Genomic DNA, 22,034 nt, shown 5'->3' on the forward strand with positions numbered 1-22,034 from the left:
ACTTTGACAATTAGGACAGTACTTCTCGAGTTAGTTAGATAATTAATTACAATTAGCTAATGAAATCTCAGTAGCGAAAAAATTACTGCCAGCTAGTGCACTGTACTGGAAACAATACGCACTAGGTTTGCTTCGCGCAATGCCGTTCCTCTTTTTTAAAATTGTGCTGCGTGATAGTTGGGACACCCTGTATATACATATATTGTACTTTAATAACAGTTACATTGGACACTTCGTGTGACCTCGAAAGATTGTTCCCGGAAGTGACGAGCTCATTTGAGTCAAGAGACTATCGTCTCTTGATTGAGCCTTGCGACTAGCGGATTCAGTTAAACACGTTAGGGAGATACATGTGTTTTGTGCGTATTAAGTCGCACAAGTACACATCTATGAAAAAGCAATGTAACGCCTTGTAAAAGATTTAATACAAAAGATACAATCAAGAAACTTTTTCCTGACGAAAGGTCAGTTATTGAGAAGACATAACATATATAAACATTAAACGATATATAGCACTTTCTGAACATAACTTATGACTATAATTATTAGCATAAGTATAATGTGATTCCATAACGCCATAGTTTCATTACATGTCAAACATGCCTTATGCCACTGGTTTCGTTTATTTTCCGGAGGCAGAACAAAGGATTATACAGCAAAAATTATCGGGTGCCCAAATAAATAAGCATATTAACAAATAAATAAATAAGACAGCAATATCTGAAAATTGTGAAAGGACCCTATAGCAAATAAAGGAACAACGTGGATTGTGTTATTGAGAGGCAAATGCAGCATACGACGAATAAAAATGAGGAAAATGCACAGACTAGGGAGTTTTACAAATAGCCCAACCACGTGTCTTTTCTTATCCAAATGGCCTCACTCTGCTGGCGCTTGTATTTGTTCGCTCGTGCACTCGTCCTGTGCATATTCTGCATTATTTTTCGGGTATATCGATATAAATGCGACTTGTGGCATTCAGTGTGTTGCGTGACGGCGAGTAGCTCTCTGGAGCATCGATTGTTTTCATTACGTTCACTCCTCAACGGTGTTTGGCTGGCTATTGTTGTTGTTGCCGGCTTCAAAATGCATTCCGCATCGTACATATCACCTGTGAAACGTTCAAGGATGGGTTCGTGTTGTGTCGTGCTAGGGTGCAGCTTTCGCTCAGGAACCAACCTCCTTTCGAAAGTGCGAACGTATAGGTTCCCTAGTGAGACTGGCAGCGGTGCGCCGGGACAAGTGACAGCCTACCAAGAGCTCCCAGATTTGCTCTGCTCACTTCATCCAAACTAGGTTACTACGTGGAGTAGCCGGACTGGTATAATGCGGAATAATAAAAGTGCTACTGCGCGATTGTTCTGGCTGTATGCGGTGTAACTCACCCGAGAGCAGCTCGACTCTCGCCCCGAGCTTGCCCGCTCGTCCAGTTTCTTGGCTCAGCATGGAACGCCATGCTAGGAACATGAGTTTTAATTATTGTTTAGCGGGTGCCACGCTGTCGCCGTTTTATTTTAATGTTTTTGTATCTGGGGCACAAGTGCACTTCTGCAGCTTTAGTACCCTAGGTACATGTGCGCATTGGTTTATCATGTTTGATGTCCCAAAGCGACTCGGGCTATGACGGACGCCGCAGTGGAGGGCTCCGGATAATTTCGACCACCTGTGGTTCTTTAATTAACGTTCACTGACATTGCACAGTACGCGGACCTCTAGCATTTCGCCTCGATCGAAATGCGACGGCTGGTGCCCAGACGGCGTCTTTCGGGTCAGCAGCCGGGCATCGTAACCGCCGAGCCACCGCGGCGGCATGTGAACATTCGTATCGGTATCGCAGAGCAGAATTGCAGAAAAGCTAGCGATTTCCATGCATGCATGTAGGAAGTTTCGGCCACATTCTACAAGCATTTACGAAATAACGGAGGCCAATTATGGATTGCAATTTCGTGCCCAACACTACAGGTTCCATTTGGTTAGAAGTGTGGTAAGTTCATGAGCATTTAAGTTAGTTCCATTTCAGTCGACCTAGGTGTCTTGCACTAAATGACTTTCGAGAATGTACAGTTATTTGTTAATGCATATTGAAAAGCAGAAACAAGGCATATGACGCAGAAAACATGGGCATGCACACATGCTCAGTTTACCACTTCATCCTCTATCTTGCAGCCAAAAAAGTGCCATTGCGAAATACAAAAACACACGTGTGCTTGTGTTGTAGTGCACGTTAAAGAACCCCAGGTGGTCAAAATTAATCCAGAACCCTCCACTACGGCGAGCCTCACAATCAGAACTGGTTTTGGCACGTAAAACTCTAGAAAGAAGAAAGTGCCATTAAAATTTTTCTAGTTTTCGGCAGTCCCATTACGTGCCTTGAAGACAACAGTCTGCATTCATTGCATGTCCTCACTAATATGCTCCGCTTGTTGCTTCGGTGTTGTAAGTAAGGGAAGGTGTTTGGAGACTGAAGAAAACGAAAATCGCACGACATCATCGTCCAGCAGATCGCGCAGCTCTCCGCCTCTAAACATCAGCTTTTGGCGATACCGATCTTTCGCTTCGGTGCTAAGCGCCTTAAAGTAGTGGCTCGTCATCTCGACAATATTCACGATGTAGAATCAGGTCATCACAGATTCCACCCAGCAGTTTAAACATCGACACGCCGGCCTCACGTCGCGCATGCCTTCAAACAACATAGCCGGAAGTGCTTCTAGCTCTCCTGCCGGAAGTTCCGATGGGGCAACCAATCAGCTGCAAGCGAGGTTTGGTTTGTAAACACTAAAACCGTCTATGGAACTGCACTCAAATTTCGCATTAGGGAGTGTTGTAATCATTGGTGAATTTTTTTTATCTGGCTTGTCTCTATATTTCTGTAACGTTTGCAATACAGATATGGTTATCAGCTATTGATTTCATGTGTGCATACAGTGCCGTGTACATATGTATACAGCATAGCTCCAATATCTTGTTAGCCATTATCTTGGAACAATTCAGTATATGTGTGGTGCACCTGATTAGCAGGTTACTTGAGGCCAGTTTATTCAATAACTTCTAGAATGCTCTCAGAAACATATGATTCGTATCTTTGCAATGAATAATCTATTACACAGTCTCTTCCCCCCTCTCCTTCTTTTTTGGAAAGCTCTGAACAGAGTTCATGCACTCCAGACCTGTCAACTTTAGAATATGAAATATACTACTGTTAAAGTGATAAAATACTAAACATTGCTTGATTACTGATGATGTTGATCATTTCATAAAGAATGACATAAGGGATTGGCAGACTTTTCTCTGTAGGCGTACTGTGAACAGGCAATCTCTTCTATAGTCACAGCAAGAAGGATCTGCATCACAAGCAAATGTTTGTACAGTAGGTTTATTCATGAAATACTCACATAATGGCACCCAAAATATTGACTGCCATTATACATTGGCTTTATGAGTTAGTGACTCTTCTGTGTGAATATGTTCATGCAATCTATAAATCTAAAATATCAGGCTATGAAAATTCGGTCAGCGACTGCTGAAATAGATGCAAGTGAGAAATCGTAAAATTATTGGTACATGCAAATGGCAACAATCGTAAACAAGATCTAAAAATTTTGCATTTTAAGAGGGTATTTTACAATAAAATCGTAAAGTTGGCCTGTGTCTGCAGTGTGTGAGAGAGAGAGAGAGAGAAAAACTTGAGAAAGCAAAAAAACAAGGAATGGCCCATGTTCCTAGATTGTAGAGCTCTTACACATACTTTCTAGCTAACAAAGCCTGCCTAATACTTTAAAACTGGTGGTAGAAACCTTACTTATTGGACATGCATTGAGCACTGCCTGGCTTGCTTTGACAATGCACTTAAGTTTAGTTGGAGATCTTACGGACATTTATCATCCAGTTTCTGATGTTCACAAATGCTACAGACTTTGGCAAGTAAAAGCTATAATGCTGTCTCAAATAGCCCATTTTGAATGATTGGCGACCATCATCATTGAAACGACCAATATATCAGCAGGAGCTCAAGAGGCATTTCTGGACGTTGTCAATGCTATAGGCATAATATCACAAATAAATTTCTAGTTTAAGGCTACTTCCGTACCTATCAACATATCACCTCATTTTTGTTTGTGTGACCTTGATGTAGCAAATGCGTGCTCTGCTTTAAAAAAGTACTAACATGATAATTTTACTTGTCATTTAAAAAAATTAAATGAAAGTTCTACCCTTTTAAACCCTAGCAAATACGGCAGCTGCCAGGGCACCCTAAATGGTTTACTGTAATACTTGTTTCTGTGGACCAATTTTGGCTTGGATACTCGGAAGTTGGACGTGTCATGACATCATTACACACTGACTCACTCTGTTCCTTCAATTGCTGCAGCTATAAGAAATGCTTGCACCATCCGTTCATCTTGTTTTAAGCCGCATCATCATACCTAGCCTTGTTGCAACATGATGTCAGCAAACATTGCTCTCTGTCATGAGATCATGCCAATGTTGATGATGCCATGTCCATCAATGATGCCATGCCGATCATTCGAGATTAGTTTTGTATCACATTAAAACATTCTTACAAAAGTTCTTCAACCAATGTTTTTGCATGTGAGAAACTTGTGGTAGAGTTTCTATAACTTCAGAAATTGTGTGTCGGTGCTCATTTGAGGTTGCCGCTGTGAGCTTCAAAATTTGTATGCTGTTTGCAGACGCCCGCTAATGCTATGTTCAGTTGTAGGACCGGCCTGCCTTCCAAACTGATGGCACTGCATGGTTATGGCTCAGGTCTCCTTAGCTCACGTTCTGGTGAAGCACCACTGCTCAAGTCGCTTTGTGGTCCTCTTGTCCGAATTTGGAGGCCACCTTTGGCAGCGCGATGTCCGACGACAGTTGGCCACACAACTGCCCCAGGATGGTCCCTGCAAGTTGCTGTTCCAGCAGCTGATAGGTATCTGACACTCACAGGCCTAAAATGTCACTGTAGAGGCATCATGGAGCTAAGAATTGGGACTGCATTTAGGTCATCCAGGAGGGCATTCACTCTTTGTGCTGCAGAAGACATTCTGTATTTTCCATTTTTTGCTTTCAAACCTTTTCAAGCTCGGCAAAGAAAGCGAGAAGAAACCATTTCGAATATTATTTATTCACCGTTTATTGGAGAACAATTATTTCACCTGTATTAGTAAATTGCTCTTCTACAATACAAAAAAGACATTGTTGCCGTGAGCAGAAGCTTAGCAAGCCAGAAAAGCTGCAAAAATGAAAAGTTGGTCGCATTTGTTCGGGCCGAGTTAATTGTTTATTGGTAAAATCAACTAACTATATTGTATTCCGAAAGAGACAAAAACTTAACTTGGCAAATTTCAAGAACTTTCACTGAGCCAAAATGGCTGAGCTACGAAAATATGCATTGAAATCTGTCAGAGAAAATGAAAGCCTTCTTTTTCTCTTCTAATAATCAGCCTATTATTCTGCGAAATTCATGAAAATATTCTTCTTAAAAAATACTTTGCCAGTCTAAAATGATTATTGTTTCTCTTTAGCGTCCCTTTAGTGTAGCTCTGTCACCACCATTTGTCTGCCTACAACAATTAAGCTTTGTTTCCACATGTGTGAAGGTAGTGCCATTCTTCCTTTTCTTGTCCAAGCATCCAACCTTCCCACCATCTATCACTGCTGTCATTACTCAGCCCTCCCAAATTGAGTCTATATGAGGCCAGTTATGGTGTTGGACTCATCTGTTGGCTAGCCACAGAAAAAAATAGGGCAGAGACCATAAGAGGACAATTGTCAAAATCAGTCGATAGTTTCCCATTAAACCTGCTGAGATATGCTGCCGAGGACCGACACTTGTTGAGTTAGCTCTCTTGGCTAATGCTATGAGATGTGTGGGTGCTGTGACATTGCACTGCCTCCATGACTGGCTCGCGTTACATTACAAAGCACAATAAAACTGATGCAAGGACACACATAGTGCACTGGTATCAGGGTCAGTCTTCCAAATCACGACCTTTGATTACACTGTCTTTGGGATTGGGCCAACTTTGAATGTGTCGTCTCCAGGATTAGCCCAGTTTACTTGGCTAGATGCAAAGCTGGTCCTCGCGAAGTGCGGGAAGAGGCAGTAAAAGCTAAGTGAAAAGTGTATAGTTCCTGCATGACACCCCATCCGGTGGCCATGAATTTACATTTATTTCAATTTATGAGCCATCATCTCTTTAGCTGCAATTTTATTAGTGCCCGAGTCATTTCTTGGCTCAGAAAAAAAAGTTTTTAGAATGGGGTCATTATTTGCCCTCAGTGTCCCTTTAAAGGGAAATCTGTGAAGTATATGTAGTGTTAAAGGGCACCCACCACCTCACAAATCGTTTCCAGGAAATGTTTTTAAAGCACATTTTGTACAAGAAGAGTTATTAAAAATCAAATGTTGTCTCTGCCAGTCGTTTGCGTCATTGCTCTTCTTCTTGGCATTTATAGCAGCTGGAGGTTGTGTTGGGGCAGGGCAATGCCTGCGATGCTACCTCTCTCCTCCCTCCCAGCTGTTTGTCATGGTATTGAGCTTTGGTGTATCAGGACAATAGTAGTACTGTTGGCTGCCAGCAGATGATGCCAATGCCATATTTGATAGCTTTCCATTGTTTCATCAACCTTTGCAGTAACTGTAGGCAGACATTGTCTGATTATTAATTAAGCACAGACTTACTGTTGCTAAACATGTTATTTAGCTACCACACTTCTGAATTGCAAGTTGTTTCAAACACGTATGAAAGGTATAGTCCATTGAAGCATGCATAAAGTTCTCTGCAATAATAGATGGAACCACAATTTATATCTTCGTCGTCATCATGATGATACAACAGCACATGCAAGAAATTCACTGGCACGAAACTCGCCAAAGCATGCAGGCACGCTAAAGGATAGACAAAAAGCGGCACTTTGAGGAGGTAGCACAACTCCTGTAATGACTGTCACTTGAGACTGGAAATGCAGAAATGAAGTTAATTGCACTTTTTAACCTGGTGGACATTTATAATTGTTGCCAGTCTCACTGAATAATAATAGCATTACTGGAGGTGTTCTGGTTGTCTGGAAGCATTCATCAGTCATGCTGTCTCAAGAAATCAAGGAAGCACACTGGCCAATAGCCCACTGTGTTTCAATTGATAAGCCTGAAATGGCTGTATGCATGAAGCGGCAGGTGCAGGAATAATATTTGGCTCTGCTGTTCACGATAGCACAGTCTTGTGACTGGCAGCTTTATTTACCACATCCGAAAAGCATTGCTTTATTGAAGATCTGGATGTGAATGGCAGCTTAATTGTCCAATTTGCCTCATGTGCAGTGCCTACTGTTAGTGCATGTTGTCTAGCAATAGCAGATTTATTGGGCATCCCTGCAAGCAATGATCACCCACAACAAATGCCATAGTGTTAAGTAGTGACACAATTCTGTTTGATCACTTCTGTGGTGTACAGACTCTTGGTACTGAAACCTAGCTTAGCTAAACCAATCTACCGTGCTGATGGGCTTTACCTAGCTATGTATTAAAACATATGTTCCCCTAGATGTTCCACAAAACTTCTGCTATTGCCAAGAACAGCTATTCTTGCTGTGTTTGCAAGCATGGAAAGCTTAGCAATTGCATACTTGAAAGCAATGTTGGGCCCCACCTGAATACAGCCACATCATGCTTGACTTTTCTTGAGTGTAGTTTCATGGATTCATTGGAAGTAATGCTTGTTCATAAGCAAATAAAACATCTTGCATCATTTTTACAGACAAGCCACGGTCACTACGATCCATCTGCACGGTTGCCATACTAAGAGCAGTTGGAAGGCAGAGACTAAAGTACCTCAAAAGCTTTCCGTTCCCTTGAATGTGTACAGATTTCTTATATATGCGGACTTGATTCCTAAAGCATGTGAGCTAATAGCTGTCTCTGAGTAAACTATGACCTTCAAATAAATTTTGTGCCACCTGAAAAGGTGCCGCCACGGTGCAGTGCACCTTTGAACCTCGCAGCGAGGGGGTGCAGACCGGCTCACCACAACTTGCACCTTTTCGTTCGTGGTGCTGTGCACATTTTCTGAATTTAACAAACCTTGTACGACAAATTTTCACACCCAACCTAGTTTTAATAAAACTATTATATCTGCATTGCCCCATGGCCACTTTACTCACGACTTAAGCAGGGTTTGAACAAAGCTCTAATTCCGTCCGTTTTTTGCATGCCTACCTTTTCGTACCATGAATCTTTATTATTTTCACCATTAAAGCATGGTGTATTGAAGCGAGACTGTGCGTAAAATTATGACAATGAAAATCAGTATTCTGCTGCCCATACTATTAATGCCTAACACATGTAATTCAAAAACAGAATCCTCAGTCTCCAAGTGTGTAGCTCACTGCTGACTCGCATTCAATTTTCTTGCTGTCACGACTTCGGGAGTAAGTTTTGGCAGGGTGTTTATAGAACAATGCACTAAAAAGAGGAGTGGTTTGCAAACAGTAAATTAAGGGAAATATTTGCAACATAGATTTAACTCATAAGGATGGTTCAAAAAACGTGTAAGCAATTAGAGGCCTATATCTTTACCATCTATATCCTCTAAAATATTAGAGCATATTTTATACAAAGACATCAAACACTTATTACAACACAGACTATTTATTGATAATCAACATGGTTTTCGCAAGGGACTGTCCTGCACAACACGATTCAGTTCTATCGCGATTTATTGTCCGAGGTGGATGAAAACAGGCAAATAGACTGCATTTTTTTTATCTTAGAGAGGCGTTCGACACGTTTTGCCACCCATTAAAACTTCACAAGCTTCATAGGGCAAATGTTGATCAGAAAGTGTGCAGTTGGATCACCAATTACCTGTCACAGTGTTGACAATGTGTTGTGCTGAACGGTACTTCTTGGGTCGAGGTCACATCGGGTGTTCCTCAGGGGTCTGTTTTAGGGCCGCTATCATTTTTTTCTTTATATTAATGATATTCCTGCTGGGATATCTTCAAGTTTACATTTGTTTGCAGACGACTGCATCGCGCACAAAAAAATAAATAAAAATAAACAGACTTCTATTGATTTGCAAACTGACCTTAGTGACCACTTCTCATGTGTGAGAAGTGGAAAATGCAACTAAATGCGAAAAAATGTGTTCATGTGTCCTTTAAAAAAATAGAAACCCATTGTTTTTTGAATAGTGATATTACTAACCAGCAACTTATGTATAAATTTTTGGGTGTGATGTTTTTCAGTAATTGTTCCTGGAATGCACATTTGAACAAGCGCCGCCAGAGCACTAAATTTCATCGAGCAAAATTTGAAATCCTCACCCACTACCCATAAAAAAAATTGCTTATTTTTCATTCATTCGTCCGATAATGAAGTATGCATGTTGTGTTTAAGACCCTTCCCAGAAAACCTTGATTTACCAAATCAAGATAATACAGAATGGAGCAGCAATGTTCATTCTGGGGCAGTGCAAGCGAGGGTAGAGCTGCACTGAAATGAAAAGCCAGCTAGAATGGGAAGCTGAAGAAAACTACGTTTGAAATTGTTATTTAAAGTATATAACAAGACCAGAACAGAGACAATTATCTTAAACTACTGCACTGTATATCTAAAAGAACTGATCATGACCTTAAAATTCAATACCGGAATAGAACGAACCTTTATGCTAATTCATATTTTGCTCAAACTGAAACAGTGGAATCGATTGTCTTGTGACCAAGTGTGCTGTATTAATGAAGACTTGTTTTTCTCCAAGTGTAATTCGCAAAGCCGGGTATCTCTGAATAAAGATAAGGAACTACCAATTTAATGTTCCAGGGTCACTTATCAGGAACCAATGGGTGCAGCTCGAGACATTTTTTGCACATTCACTGCAACATGGATCATGGTCGGTTAATCTCCCTGTGCAACTGTGCAGGGCTTTCCTGCAGTGTGCAAGAGACATCTTTGCTAAAAATCAACTGAGAGAAAAAATTGTAGTCACATCTCATCTCATGCATTGTGGCTCCATATCTCTGTAGCCTGAGGAAGTTTCAAAGGAGCACAACTCCCTGGTGACTCGCCAGTGGGACACGACGCACCAGAGGAATACGACAGGTGACCCACCGGTGGGTCACAACACACAGGAATCTAGACTTATAAAGTGCAGCTGCAGAGATTGTGTTAACTAGCTCATGTAAGCAAGTGCATATAATCCCAGGCAAGCAACACACCAACTAGTGGCCACTGCTGTGATGGATTAGAAGATACCACATTTTACTCGTAAGCACAGGATCACTGTTTCTGTTCTCAAGGTTGCATTCTCAATGGAGTGCAGCACATAAAAACACTTGTGTACTGACCCACAAGGGGTTAAGAGTAACCTGTTGGCATAGCCCAAATTCCTACTCCACTCATGGTGGCAGCCCTTGCAGACCAGGTGTAGCTTCTGAATGTGAAACCTCATCAATGTATACCATACAGTGTGGGCATGGAACACACTTCAACACTGTTACAATTGATGTTTGCTGCTCCTGTTCTGTGTAGTGCACTCACTTTTTCACTGCACCAAAGCCAACTTCCACAATATTACACTACGAAGCAAATCATTCCACAAGAATACTTCATTTATTCTACGAATAACAATAAGCATACTTAACAATTTATAATGATGTTCAATGCTTGATGTTCATGGTGTATACTGTAAGCAAAAGCTAAGTGACATGCACCTTGTGCCAAATGAAAGCTGGAACACCAGCCTCAGGTAAAACATTCACTGTGAAGACAATGTAACAAATATGTTTTGAGCTCTTGACTCAGCTGTCCACAGAGCTACACATAATCCAAGAAAATGGCAAGCACCCATGACTTGAGCCCGCAATAGAGCCTTTGCTCCTTAGGAGGTCCTGTTTTGTGCCACCTAATGCCACAACACACAGTATCTTTCTTGAGAAGCAGTCACTGGTGTGCACAATGTCCTGAAGAGCACGAGAATGCTATGTGGGTGGCCTGGAGGGTAGCAGGCCCACAGGTGGTGGTGGTGGTGGTGGAAGGTGTGCCTGCTGCAGCTGTTGAGGCTGCATCACAACTGGACCAGCCTGTACAATCTGGTGTGGGTGGTACACGTAGGAAGCAGCAGTAGCACTGCCATAGAGGTGCTGCTGAGGAGGCACCTGCTGCATGGGCATAGCTTGGAGAGCCGCCTGGCCAGGTGCGTAGGTGTAAGCTACTGTCTGCCCCAAATGTGTTGTGGCTGTGTATGCATAGCCTGCTGCTGGGTAGCTACTATATGGGATGGTGTATCCTGCAGCTGGGTAGGCCTGCTGGGGCAAATGCACCTGGTACTGCGGGTAGGCAGCAGCCACGGTTTCCACAGCAACAGGGCGAGTAGGGGCGGCTGCTGAAGCCACTGCCGCAGCCACTGCTGAAGCAGTGGCCAGAGCAGGTGCCGTTGCAGCCGGTGGTGGTGGTGGTCGTTTTGGGGGAGGTGGGGGCGGCGGCAGGGAGTCGGCTACAGATGATGGTATGATAACCTTGAACTTCGTGCGGTGTTTGCGTTCACGAGGTGGCGGTGGTGGAGGAGGTGGTGGTGGAGGAGGCGGTGGTGAAGGAGGTGGTGGTGGAGGAGGTGGTGGTGATGGGGCACCACCTCTAGATGGTGGTTCTTTGCCTGGCGGGATGCCATCAGCAAAAGTAACAGATTTCTTTGGCTTATTTGAGAGGGTGCCCCTGCCGGCTAGCAAGAGAATACCTGCAGGTGGGGGAGGGAACACCAAGCAACGAACAGGTGGTCGTGGAGGTGGCTGTGGTGGCACTTCTACAGAGCTGGACGAGGTCACAGATGATGATCCTTTGCGTTTCTTGAACCGCAAGTGACGAGGCGGTGGAGGAGGCGGTGGCGGGGAGCTTTCTTTCTCTTCGGGTTGTTCTGCAGGCACTGCCAAGCCGCTGCCAAGGTCATCCGATGATGAACATGCCACTTCCTCGACAGCAGCAAGGCATATATCTTCAGTGTTCACAATGGTTACAAACATGTCATCTGACGATGGAAACTTCACCTGATCCTCGGTGCAGACATCACTTCCAACTTCTACCTCAGCGCCGACCTCTGGTGCTGACTGCTCAGCAGGAAAACATTCTAAGCCATCTACATTTTCTGCCTGTAAGATCTGAGGAGTGGCTGACTGCATTCTTGGCTCAGAATTCGCCTGAACTTTGGTGATGATGGGCCGTAACATACTCTTGCTACTGAAAACTTCTGGCTGGGCAGGCAGTTCTGGCTTTTGGGATGCAGATTTATGCAAGCTGTGTTTTGAATCTTTCTTTGTAGGAGGAGACGGCGGAATTTCCTCAGCACTAGTAGACGTTCTGGCAATCTCACTGTGCCTTTTCCTGTGCAACCTCTTGGATGAAGAAGGTTGGCTTGGTGAAAGAGAAACATCACTAGATGAACAAATTGTATGCACAATGCTTTTAGAAGAATCTGAGGAGGCAGGTGAATTTGAAACAGGCACAGGTGTACTTGTAGCTGCAATAGCAGATGACACTAGCTGTGGACTGGAACTAGCAAGTGGCACAGAGGACTGAAAAGACGTTATTGAAGACACAGGGGCTGGCATAGCAACAGGAGCTGCCAGAACAGGGACAGGAATTGGAGCTTCAGCAGCAACTGATGATATATGTGTAATATGTGAGGCAGGAGCTGATAATGACAATGACGAAGTAATGGGAATCCCAGCAGAAACAATGGACCCAATGGGAGCAAGAACACAAGATGCTTGACTGTCTGCACCAGCGGAACCAACACAGGAAAGGTAAGTAATTGCACCAAGGGCAGATGTAATGGCTGGACTAGGTGCAGGTACAGGTGCCGGAGGTGGTGGCACAGATGGTAAAAATGGAGAGCTGCTGACTTCACTCTCACAAGCCACATCAAGGGCTCCAATGTCTTCAACAGGCACCTGAGATAAATCATCTTGCAATGAAGCTACCAGTAAAGTCTGCATTGGGATAGTGAACACAGGATCCAGTTCGTTCTTGCCTTCAGCTGGTGCTGCGCTGATGACAGCTGGAGCTTGCTCAGGCGGCTCAAGAGCATCTTCACTAGGCACTTCAACTTCCTGTGCTACCTCAACTTCAATACAACTTCCGAGGTTGAGCTGTTCCATGAACTTTTCATATTCAGAGGTCAAGTCCTTGTCAGCACCAAGTGGTGTCATCTGACTGGTTTCCATGCACACTAATTCCTCTGGCAAAGCAGTCATGCTTGGGCTGGCAGCGACAGCTACATCTTCCTTTGGCTCTTCTGCTTTCATGGTGGTTCCCACTTGGGGTTCGCGATTCTCAGCTACAGTTTTTATGGCTCTTTCCATATCATCAGAAACATTCATAGCATTAGGTGAGGGCACGTTCCCTTCTTTCTCTATCTCCGGCAGCCTGACCTCTTCCTGACCAGAGCATAAAACTTTATCCTCCATAAAACATTTTCTTGGACGAGTTGGTTCATTACTGACTTGTTTTTCCGTGCTACTGTTTTTTCCTTCATCCTCCCGTTTATGTTCCTTAGCAGCTTCTTTTTCTGCACTTTCTACTGTCGTTTCAGGTTCAGTTGTCAATTCTGTTTTGTCTAGCAATGATTCTGTCTTTTCTGGTACAGCAAGTGGTGATTTTGATGACACCTCCGTGTTCACTTTTGGTGGTTCACACTCTGGGGTTTTTGGCACAGTACCTTTTGAGTGGTGTGTTGCACCAAGAGCTTCTGAATTGGTTAGTGTGGTTTGAACACTGCAATGTGTGGCTGCATCCAACTCTGTGTTTGCCCACTGATCGCTGATTGCCGTTTCTTCAGGCACATCCTCCTGATCAGCCTTGGAGTGACTTATTTCATTTTCAGAGTCCAGATCCTTTGCTGGCACTTCTGGACTGTCCATGCTATCGTACAGGCACTGCAAAGCCTGAAGTCCTGACATTGCATTGAGGTCGGGAGATAGATGGTCAGTGACATCTGATTCCTTTACTGCTTCCCTAGAAGGTGACGTTACTTTCTTTCTATCTGGAGCATCCAGCGGTACTTCCTTTTTCGACTTGTGTGCTCTACAACAGCCGTCCTTTTTTGCAGAATCTTTTGGCACTTCGCGGATGTCTTTCTTTTCTTTTTCCTCAGGATTACTAGCTACGGAAGTCCTTTTCTCCTTCTTTACAAATGCTACACTGATCTTGGCATAAGTACGGTTGCAGCCATATGAAATAAATGGTTCGCTGTTAGTATATCTAATAAGACTCATAGGCCAGCTGATTTCTTTCTTTCGATCAGCTGTTTTCACTTTGATGCAGTCGCTGCCTTCTTTCCGTGCTTTTTCTAAAGCTTCACCTTTAAGTCTCTCTTTCTCTTTTGGGTACAAAATGGCCTCTTCCTTTACTTTTTTTGCTCCTTCTTGGTGTTCCTTTTTTGTTCTTTTCTTTTTGGTCTTCTCCTGCTTTGTAACAGACCTCCTATGCCCTGCAGTAGTGGTATTGGACTTAGGCAATCGATGACTGGTTCCTCTGCTATCAACCTTGTTTGCTCTTGGTGCATCCTGCTCGAAGGCTCTTTTCTTACATGCAGGCTCATTACTTGGAGATGGTTCACTCTTCCTTTTATGCTCCTTACTTCTCTTGCTGTCAAGTTTCTCGGTTGCTTTGTCATCACTCGTAGGCCGGCGATTGCTTGGTGGGCAGTCCTTCTGGTCTTTTTTTGTATCACTGTGCTCGGTGCTATCTCGGCGCTCAGCACTAACAGGGCACTCAATGTGGTGCTCTGCACTGCTACGGCGCTCGGCAATGGCATTGCAGGGACTCTTTCTTGAAGGCATCTCAACAGTTTTTTTGGTTGAAGTTTCACAAGTTCCCTTGGCTGGGCCACTTGTATTAACTTTAGTAGCAACAGAATCAAGCTTCTTGGCTTCAGTATCAACTTTATTTTTATGTGAACTTTTAGAATGCACTGTAGTCTTGCTGGGAGCATCTGCAGCACCAATACATGCTTTGTCCACATCAGATGCATTTTTTTCAATTTTCAAATGTTGATCTTTGAGTTCACAGGGGACATCAGCGACATTCTTTGAGGACAGTTCTTCCAAACCTTCACCACTGCAGCTCTGTTGCAGCTTATCCAAAGCTTGCTTGCTTGTTTGTGCATCATATGCAGGTTTAATTGGCTCAAGGTCAAAGGTCATTACCAAATTTAAATCTTTGTCAGCTTTTGATGCCTCCTTCACGATAACTTGCTTGGTGGAACCTCTTGAAGCACTAATTTTCTTGACAAGCTCCTGTGGTGGTTTTGAGTCTTCAGCTGTGCGTGCATCATGTGACACACTGCCAATGTGGAGTGTACTGCCTGAATGCTGTGTGGTCTGGGTTATTTGCTTGCTTATGGTCAGTATGCTATCAATGCCAGCAGTCTGTGTGAGCATGGTGGCACGTGCTTGCACAGTCTTGGCAGTCTGTGCCTTCTTTGCCATTCTAGCCATTTTTTTCTTAAGCATCTTGGACTTCAGCATCAGTTTCTTCCTCTTTTTCTTCAGTTTCTGAGGGCACTCCGAAGAAGAAGAGGATGAAGATGATGAGCTGCTAGAGCTGTTTGAACTATAGCTGGAAGAAGACGAGCTGCTGGAACTCTCAGAGTCTGAGCCACTGCCTGAACTGCTTGAGCTACGTTCGTGCCTGAACTGCTGCTACGTGATGAACTTGAAGATGATGATGATGAGGAGTATGATGATGATGATGAGCGCGAACTAGATGCTTTAGGCCTCATCTTTCGTTTCTTTTTCTTCTTTTCCTGTGGCTTGTCTTTTGTGGTCTTCCGTTTCTCCTTAGCTGCCTTGGCAGTTTTCGCCTTGAGAGGGGCTATGAGGTCCACGGTTGGTAACTCTGTACTTTCAGGCTTTGGCTTCTTCAGTTTACTTGCTTTGCTATCTTTTCTGTTATTTCCTGAAACTTCCTTCTTGCTTTCCGAGTTCTGTCTCTGCACTGCCACAAGGGTGCTTTTCTTGATAGCTTCTATTTCCTCTAAGAACTTCTGCTGTGCCTTAATGGGATCATCACAACTTCCAGAGTCATCACTAGCTTCCTTAAGCTTCTCAGTTTGACTTTCAAGTTGTTTCTGACCAATTGCTCCTGTGTCTTCATGAGTTTTCTGTGCTTCTTCAGGCAACAGTTTGTCAATGCATATCTGTGATGGGGAATCAGACTTCGGCTTCTGGCAAAGTTTGCTCTCACTGTCACTTTCATCCAACTTGACAGAGCAGGTTGCTAAAAAATTGTGTTGCTCAGCAATTTCGTCACGAGTCTCAATTTTGTCGTCACAAAGTGACACCTTCTCAGTCGACACTGTTGAAAGCTTACATGGTGAACGCTGAAACATGTCTGCACTGTCAAAACTGTCTGCTTCTCCAAGAGTATCGAGTGGGCTGTCCTTGCACATCAGGTTTATCACTAGCTCCTTTTTTTCTAAGCATTCACCTGCTTCATCAGGTTTTTTATGACATGCAGTTTGCAAAATGGTCAAATCGAAAGCTTGCTTTTTGTCTTGCTTGCAAGTGGTTTCTGGCAAATGTCTGGGCCCTCTAGCAGCCTTCTCTTCTTCTGCATTATGAGATTCCTCACCATTCATTGCTTCTGTAGTGCCATCATCCAGAGGTGCCTCTGGACTCGAAGCCTGTGGCTCTGCACTTGCTGTTTCCATCCGTACTGTGTCCTCCTTCTTATGGTCATTAGTAGTGGCATGCTTTTCTTCACTTTTCTTGCAATCTGTTGACATCTCTTTTTTCTTCTGACTGTCAGCATTGCTTCTTGCATGGCCCTTTGAGTGACTTACTCGCTCCCTGCTCAGTGACCGCTGCTTGGCTTCTTTCCCAGTCTTATGAGTGTCTCTGTCTTTGCCTCTATCCTTGAACTTGCTCCTCTGCCGCTCCCTCGACCTGCTCCTTCTTGTGTCCTTGGCATGGCTTGCCTTTTTGTCTCTAGAGCGACTTTGCTTTCCATCCTTGGAACTGCTCCTCTTTTTATCTCGTGTGGAACGGCTGCGGTGGCGCTCTCGTGATTGCCCCTTTCGTCGATCCCTGGATCTACTTCTCCTTCGCTCCCTTGATTGGCTTCGTTTCTTGTCTTTTAAACAACTCCTTTTACGTTCACGGGAACGACTTTTCCTGTCTCTGGAGTGCTTACCGCTGCGAGGACTTCTGCCGCAATCCTTTTCTGTTTTGGAACCACTAGTTGCACTTTCTTTCTTCTTCCTGCCATTTCGAGATGAGACATCGAGAGACTCTGTCTTACTTTTGGCAGACCCTTCACTCCTGTCACTAACTTTAGAAGGCTGCTGCTTTTTCTTCGCATCTCCATGACTTTCTTCAGAATCTGCTTTACTGCCTGTGGCATCAACTAGTTTCTTGGTTGCATCCTCTGACTCATTTTTAATTTTTTTCTCTGGAACTCCTTCCACTGCATCATCAGGAAGCTTGAGCTCAAACTTATCACTCTTCAAAAACTTCACAAATTCGAACTTTGGCTTCACCCTTAACCTCTTGGGAGGGGACACAAAGTAAAAGTTCCTGTCTTCCTGTTGCTCAGGTTCGGTGAATGGCTTCCCGTTTTTCTCAGGTTCTTCAGCACTTGTAGCATCACCCGGCTGTGCCTCTTCACTTGTTGTAGCTGCAGCAGTCACTTCTGGGCCTTCCTTATCAGGCTGGTCATCGTCTTCCTTGAACAGTGCACTTGAAATGGGTGCCACTTTTCCAATGTTTTTCTGAGCAAAGCTGAATGACAAGGCACCCTTGACTGGCTTTGTGATTGTAGTAGCTGCCCTCTTCCTCTTCACTTCGAGGGCTTTCTGCAGGGGCTGGTTTGAAGTCAAAGAGAATGCGATGAGTCGCTTCTTTGCCAATGCTTTGCCAATGAGCAGCTTAGACTTGGACTCCTCGATGAGGGGTGGCTCTATTGCAGGCAAGAGTGCCTCCGTAGGTGGGGCAGGAGGTGGAGGCACCTCGGACACCAAGGGCTGTGGCAGCTCGGACACTGAAGGCTGTGGCAAGTCGGGCACCGTAGGTTGTGGCAATTGAGGTAGAGCAGGCTCTGGAAGAGCAGGTGTAGGCTCTTCTGGCGAGTACTTTTCTCGACCAGGGTCTAAAAGGGTAAGAATTAAAAATGGAGGTGGGGGTGGGGGAGGTGGAATGTCGGTGGGAAAGGGAATCTCACTAGGCAGTGGTGGCAGTTCAAATATGTTAGAATCAGCAAAGAATGTTGTTTGTGGGATGCTTGCTTCTTCTTTGTGTTCTGGAACACTTCCTGGTGGACTCTGAGCTTGGCTGTCAAGGTCTAGTTCCTTTTTCGCATTGATTTCATCGTCACATGAATTGGCATTGCTGGAGTCCTGCTGGCTTTCGTCGGCATCCTGCTGGCTTTCATCGGCATCCTGCTGGCTCTCATCTGCTTCCTGCTGGTTTTCATCGGCTTCCTGCTGGCTTTCATCAATGTCTTGCTGGCATTCATTGATGTCTTGCTGGCATTCATTGGTGTCCTGCTGGTATTCGTCACTGTCATAGAGAGTGGGAAACTGTGATGATGCTTGTGGCTTTGTTTCATCAACGTAGTCCAGCTGCTGGAAACGTCCTCTAAACTTTTCTCCAGTTCCCATTTCGCTGGGTCCCCTATAGCAAAGAAACAGCAATTATTTTTTAGAGAGAGAGTCAGCACACCAGCATCATAAAAAATAAACATGAAGAGCTAATTCTTTAGTTTAGGAATGAGTAAACTTGGGCATGTATTTACTTGAACACTCAACTGATGGTTAATAAATATAGCAAACACAGTGAAACATTTGTAAATATGCAGGCCTTCCAATTATAGACCAGGCCCCATCATAGGGGACGGACAGTACTCTCAAATGAGACACAGCACGTCTTCCTGGAATTTATTCCGACGAAGCAGAAGTTACTCGTTTGTGACTAGCGCTTGCTCTTCTAATACTTCGTTTTCCTTTTCTTCCTAATAAGAAACACTTTGTGTTTTTACGTCGCTATAAAATACATATTTGAATGAACTATTCATAGTGAAATATTTAACGCACACAATAGACAAGGACACAGTGAAGGTGGAAACACGAGTGCTTACTCAAACCTGTTTATTTTTTGGAAAGAGACAGAACATAAATGCACCAGCTATCTGCACTGAGCATGTGCAAAAAGAGTTATCAGTATATACAGAAACACAGTACAAAGGTTCAACCGGTATTCAAGAATGCAAATTCTTTGTCAGTGATTTTTCAGCACACCTTTTGATATGAAACGCTTCTGTTATTTCACGTGTTAGTTCTTATCTGAAAACAAAATATCAGTGTCAAAAAATACTGGATCACAAAGACATAGATTAAAGTGGTTAGACAAGTGCGAATGATTTTCTTTACCGAGAGAAAGTTGATGTTCTTTTAGACAGGTGTTTGTGCACCGACCGGTTTGTCCTATGTACATGTTGCCACAGGTTAACAGAAGCCAGTACACAACACCTATTCTGCATTTTGTAAATTTTTGATCTTCTTTTAGACCGCAGCTGCATTTTCTTACCCTATTGTCAAACTTTTTTGAAGCACAGTTTTTGCACCTTGCTAGGAGCGCTGAAAACCACTTCAATGCCATACCCGGCTACCAACATTCTTTAGGCCATGAGAAAAATAATGGACATAATGCACAACCGCAAGGCGCTTCATCTTCGTGCTATGCCTGTTCCTTGAATCTGTGGGTTGTACATCCTTTACAATCATAATTACTTTTTCAACCGCTCTGCCAATAATAAGTTCCGGGAATCCCACTGAAGCTAGCCTTGTTACCTGATTGGCAAAGCTTTCTTTTATTCGGTGGCAACAAGATTGTGCGTGCTAAATATTTCAGTATGAACTCGCCCAACTATCAGTTCCGCTGAATAACTACTGTTCAGATGAGCAAACCTTTACAGAATCCCCCACATAGACTTCAATTTGAGTGAACACTTTCTTCAGGTTCCCTGAAGTTTTTTGATGCCAAGTTTCACTTTATTGGGAGAGCGGGAAATGTAGGTGAATAGCAGAAATCTGCAGCTGACACGATACTATCAGGTTCAGCAGGGGTATTGAATCAGCACCAGAATAGTTACTCCACAGTAGATGTAATTCAATATATAGTCATGGTGCTTTGATCTTTCACAGCACCACTAAAGAACTTTGGGGTAGACACTATAGCACAACACTGATGCTAATTCTGCTCACACACTGGCCACATAATTATGTTCCGAAGAAACAAATCAACATTTCAATTAAACTTTCCTCATACCTTAGGAGAAAGCGTGCCTAAGGCTAGCAGTGAAGAAGAAAAGCAGTGCTCACCGTATCACTGCCACATGAGCTCTTAGCTCTGCCAAATGCTGGAGACGTCGCTGCTCCTTCTCACGGCCCTTGTCCTCACGTTTCACCTTGGACAGCACATTGCGTCCAAACTCCCGCTGCTTGAGCTCCTTGAGTCTCTGCATCAGCCATTTAGATTACTAGTCAGTGAAGCATATTGTTACGGGCATAACGTTTATTTAGGGAGTATTGCTGTATACAAGGTTTGGACAAGCAGCGGCGACGGATGCAAGGCTGTCGCGTGCCTCTGGCTACTTCGTCGCCGTCGTCTTCTGTCCGACCGACAGTAGCAGCCCCTTCACTGTCTCGTTGCACTACCCCCCCGGGGCGATAGCGCCGACCCGGTGCTTGCTACGACGGACCAGAGGGTCCAGTTACGCACGGCTTAAATCTCGAGACATGCACGATAGCAGAAGGCGGGGGCGTAGACGGCACTGACTGGCTCGATCTCATACGTAACGTCGGCGACTTGACGTAGCACCCTGTAAGGACCATCGTAGCGGGACAATAGCTTTTCAGAGAGACCGATGCGGCGGGACAGAGACCACAGTAGCACGAGGGTGCCTGGGGAGTAAGAAACGTCTCTGTGGCGACTATCATACAGGGCTTTTTGGGAAGCCTGAGACACTGTGAGCTGTTCACGAGCGATCTGGCAAGCTGTGTCGGCGCGCGCTATGGCGTCGCGAACGTACGTGGTGGTTGAGCTGACAGGAAGTAAAGTATTGAGAGGCAGAGAAGGTTCGCGTTTATACAGGAGATAAAATGGGGAGTAGCCAGTGGTGTCATGTCGGGACGAGTTATAGGCGAAAGTAATGTACGGCAAAGTAGCGTCCCAATCGTGGTGATCGGCGGAGACGTACATTGAAAGCATATCGGTCACAGTTCGGTTCAGGCGCTCTGTGAGTCCATTCGTTTGCGGGTGATAAGCAGTTGTGAGCTTAGAGCAGGAACGAAGGATGTCATCGATGACACGAGACAACAAGTATCGGTGTTGATCGGTCAGAAGCTGTCGAAGAGCACCATGATGTAGGATGAGGTCATGAAGGAGAAAGTCCGCGATATCCGTAGCGCAGCTGGTTGGGAGGGCATGGGTAACGGCGTATCGCGTGGCGTAGTCGGTCGCGACGGCAACCCACTTGTTGCCTGATGTCGAGGTTGGAAAGGGGCCAAGAAGGTCAAGCCCAATATGAAAGAACGGTTCGGCGGGAATGTCTATATGATGAAGCAGACCGGCAGGTAACATAGCTGGCCTCTTGCGGCAATGGCATTTGTCACAGCTAGCGACATATCATTGGACAGAGCGATAAAGACCAGGCCAGAAGAAACGGCGCCTGACGCGATCATAAGTGCGGGTGACACCAAGGTGACCAGCAGTGGGCTCATCGTGAAGCTGGCGAAGGATATCATACTCCAGATGGGCAGGCACGACAAGGAGGTGTTCAGGGCCCTCAGGATGCATATTCTGGCGGTATAAGGTGCCGTCCTGAAGGAAGAACAAGTGGAGTGAAGGGTCGGGTGTGGCGGAGTTGAGACGGTCAATGATAGACCGTAAAGCTGAGTCGCGGCGTTGTTCGAACCGTATATTAACGAGGTCCGAGATAGACAAGACGCAGGCGTCCGTGTCTTGCTCGGTGACGTGCATCT

At 44.5% G+C, this 22,034-nt stretch overlaps 2 protein-coding genes across 2 annotated transcripts in view; both read right to left on the minus strand.

The window, feature by feature from the left end:
- Positions 1-10,980: 10,980 nt before the first annotated feature.
- On the minus strand, positions 10,981-15,483 carry LOC119445300 (uncharacterized). Its single transcript, XM_049662993.1, has one exon. It carries the CDS (start codon positions 15,481-15,483, stop codon positions 10,981-10,983), a length of 4,503 nt encoding a protein of 1,500 aa, XP_049518950.1.
- A 59-nt stretch (positions 15,484-15,542) lies between these two features.
- The window catches only part of LOC125939613 (splicing factor, arginine/serine-rich 19-like), a 56,240-nt gene continuing 49,748 nt past the window's right edge, over positions 15,543-22,034 (minus strand). The window contains exons 7-8 of the mRNA XM_049663000.1: positions 20,373-20,509; positions 15,543-18,666 (exon numbers count right to left, since the gene is read on the minus strand). Of these exons, the coding sequence (XP_049518957.1) occupies positions 15,543-18,666; positions 20,373-20,509 (3,261 nt within the window). The remainder of the gene's footprint in view (positions 18,667-20,372; positions 20,510-22,034) is intronic.

This window comes from Dermacentor silvarum, chromosome 1, assembly GCF_013339745.2.
Source record: "Dermacentor silvarum isolate Dsil-2018 chromosome 1, BIME_Dsil_1.4, whole genome shotgun sequence".
Classification (NCBI taxonomy): domain Eukaryota; kingdom Metazoa; phylum Arthropoda; class Arachnida; order Ixodida; family Ixodidae; genus Dermacentor; species Dermacentor silvarum.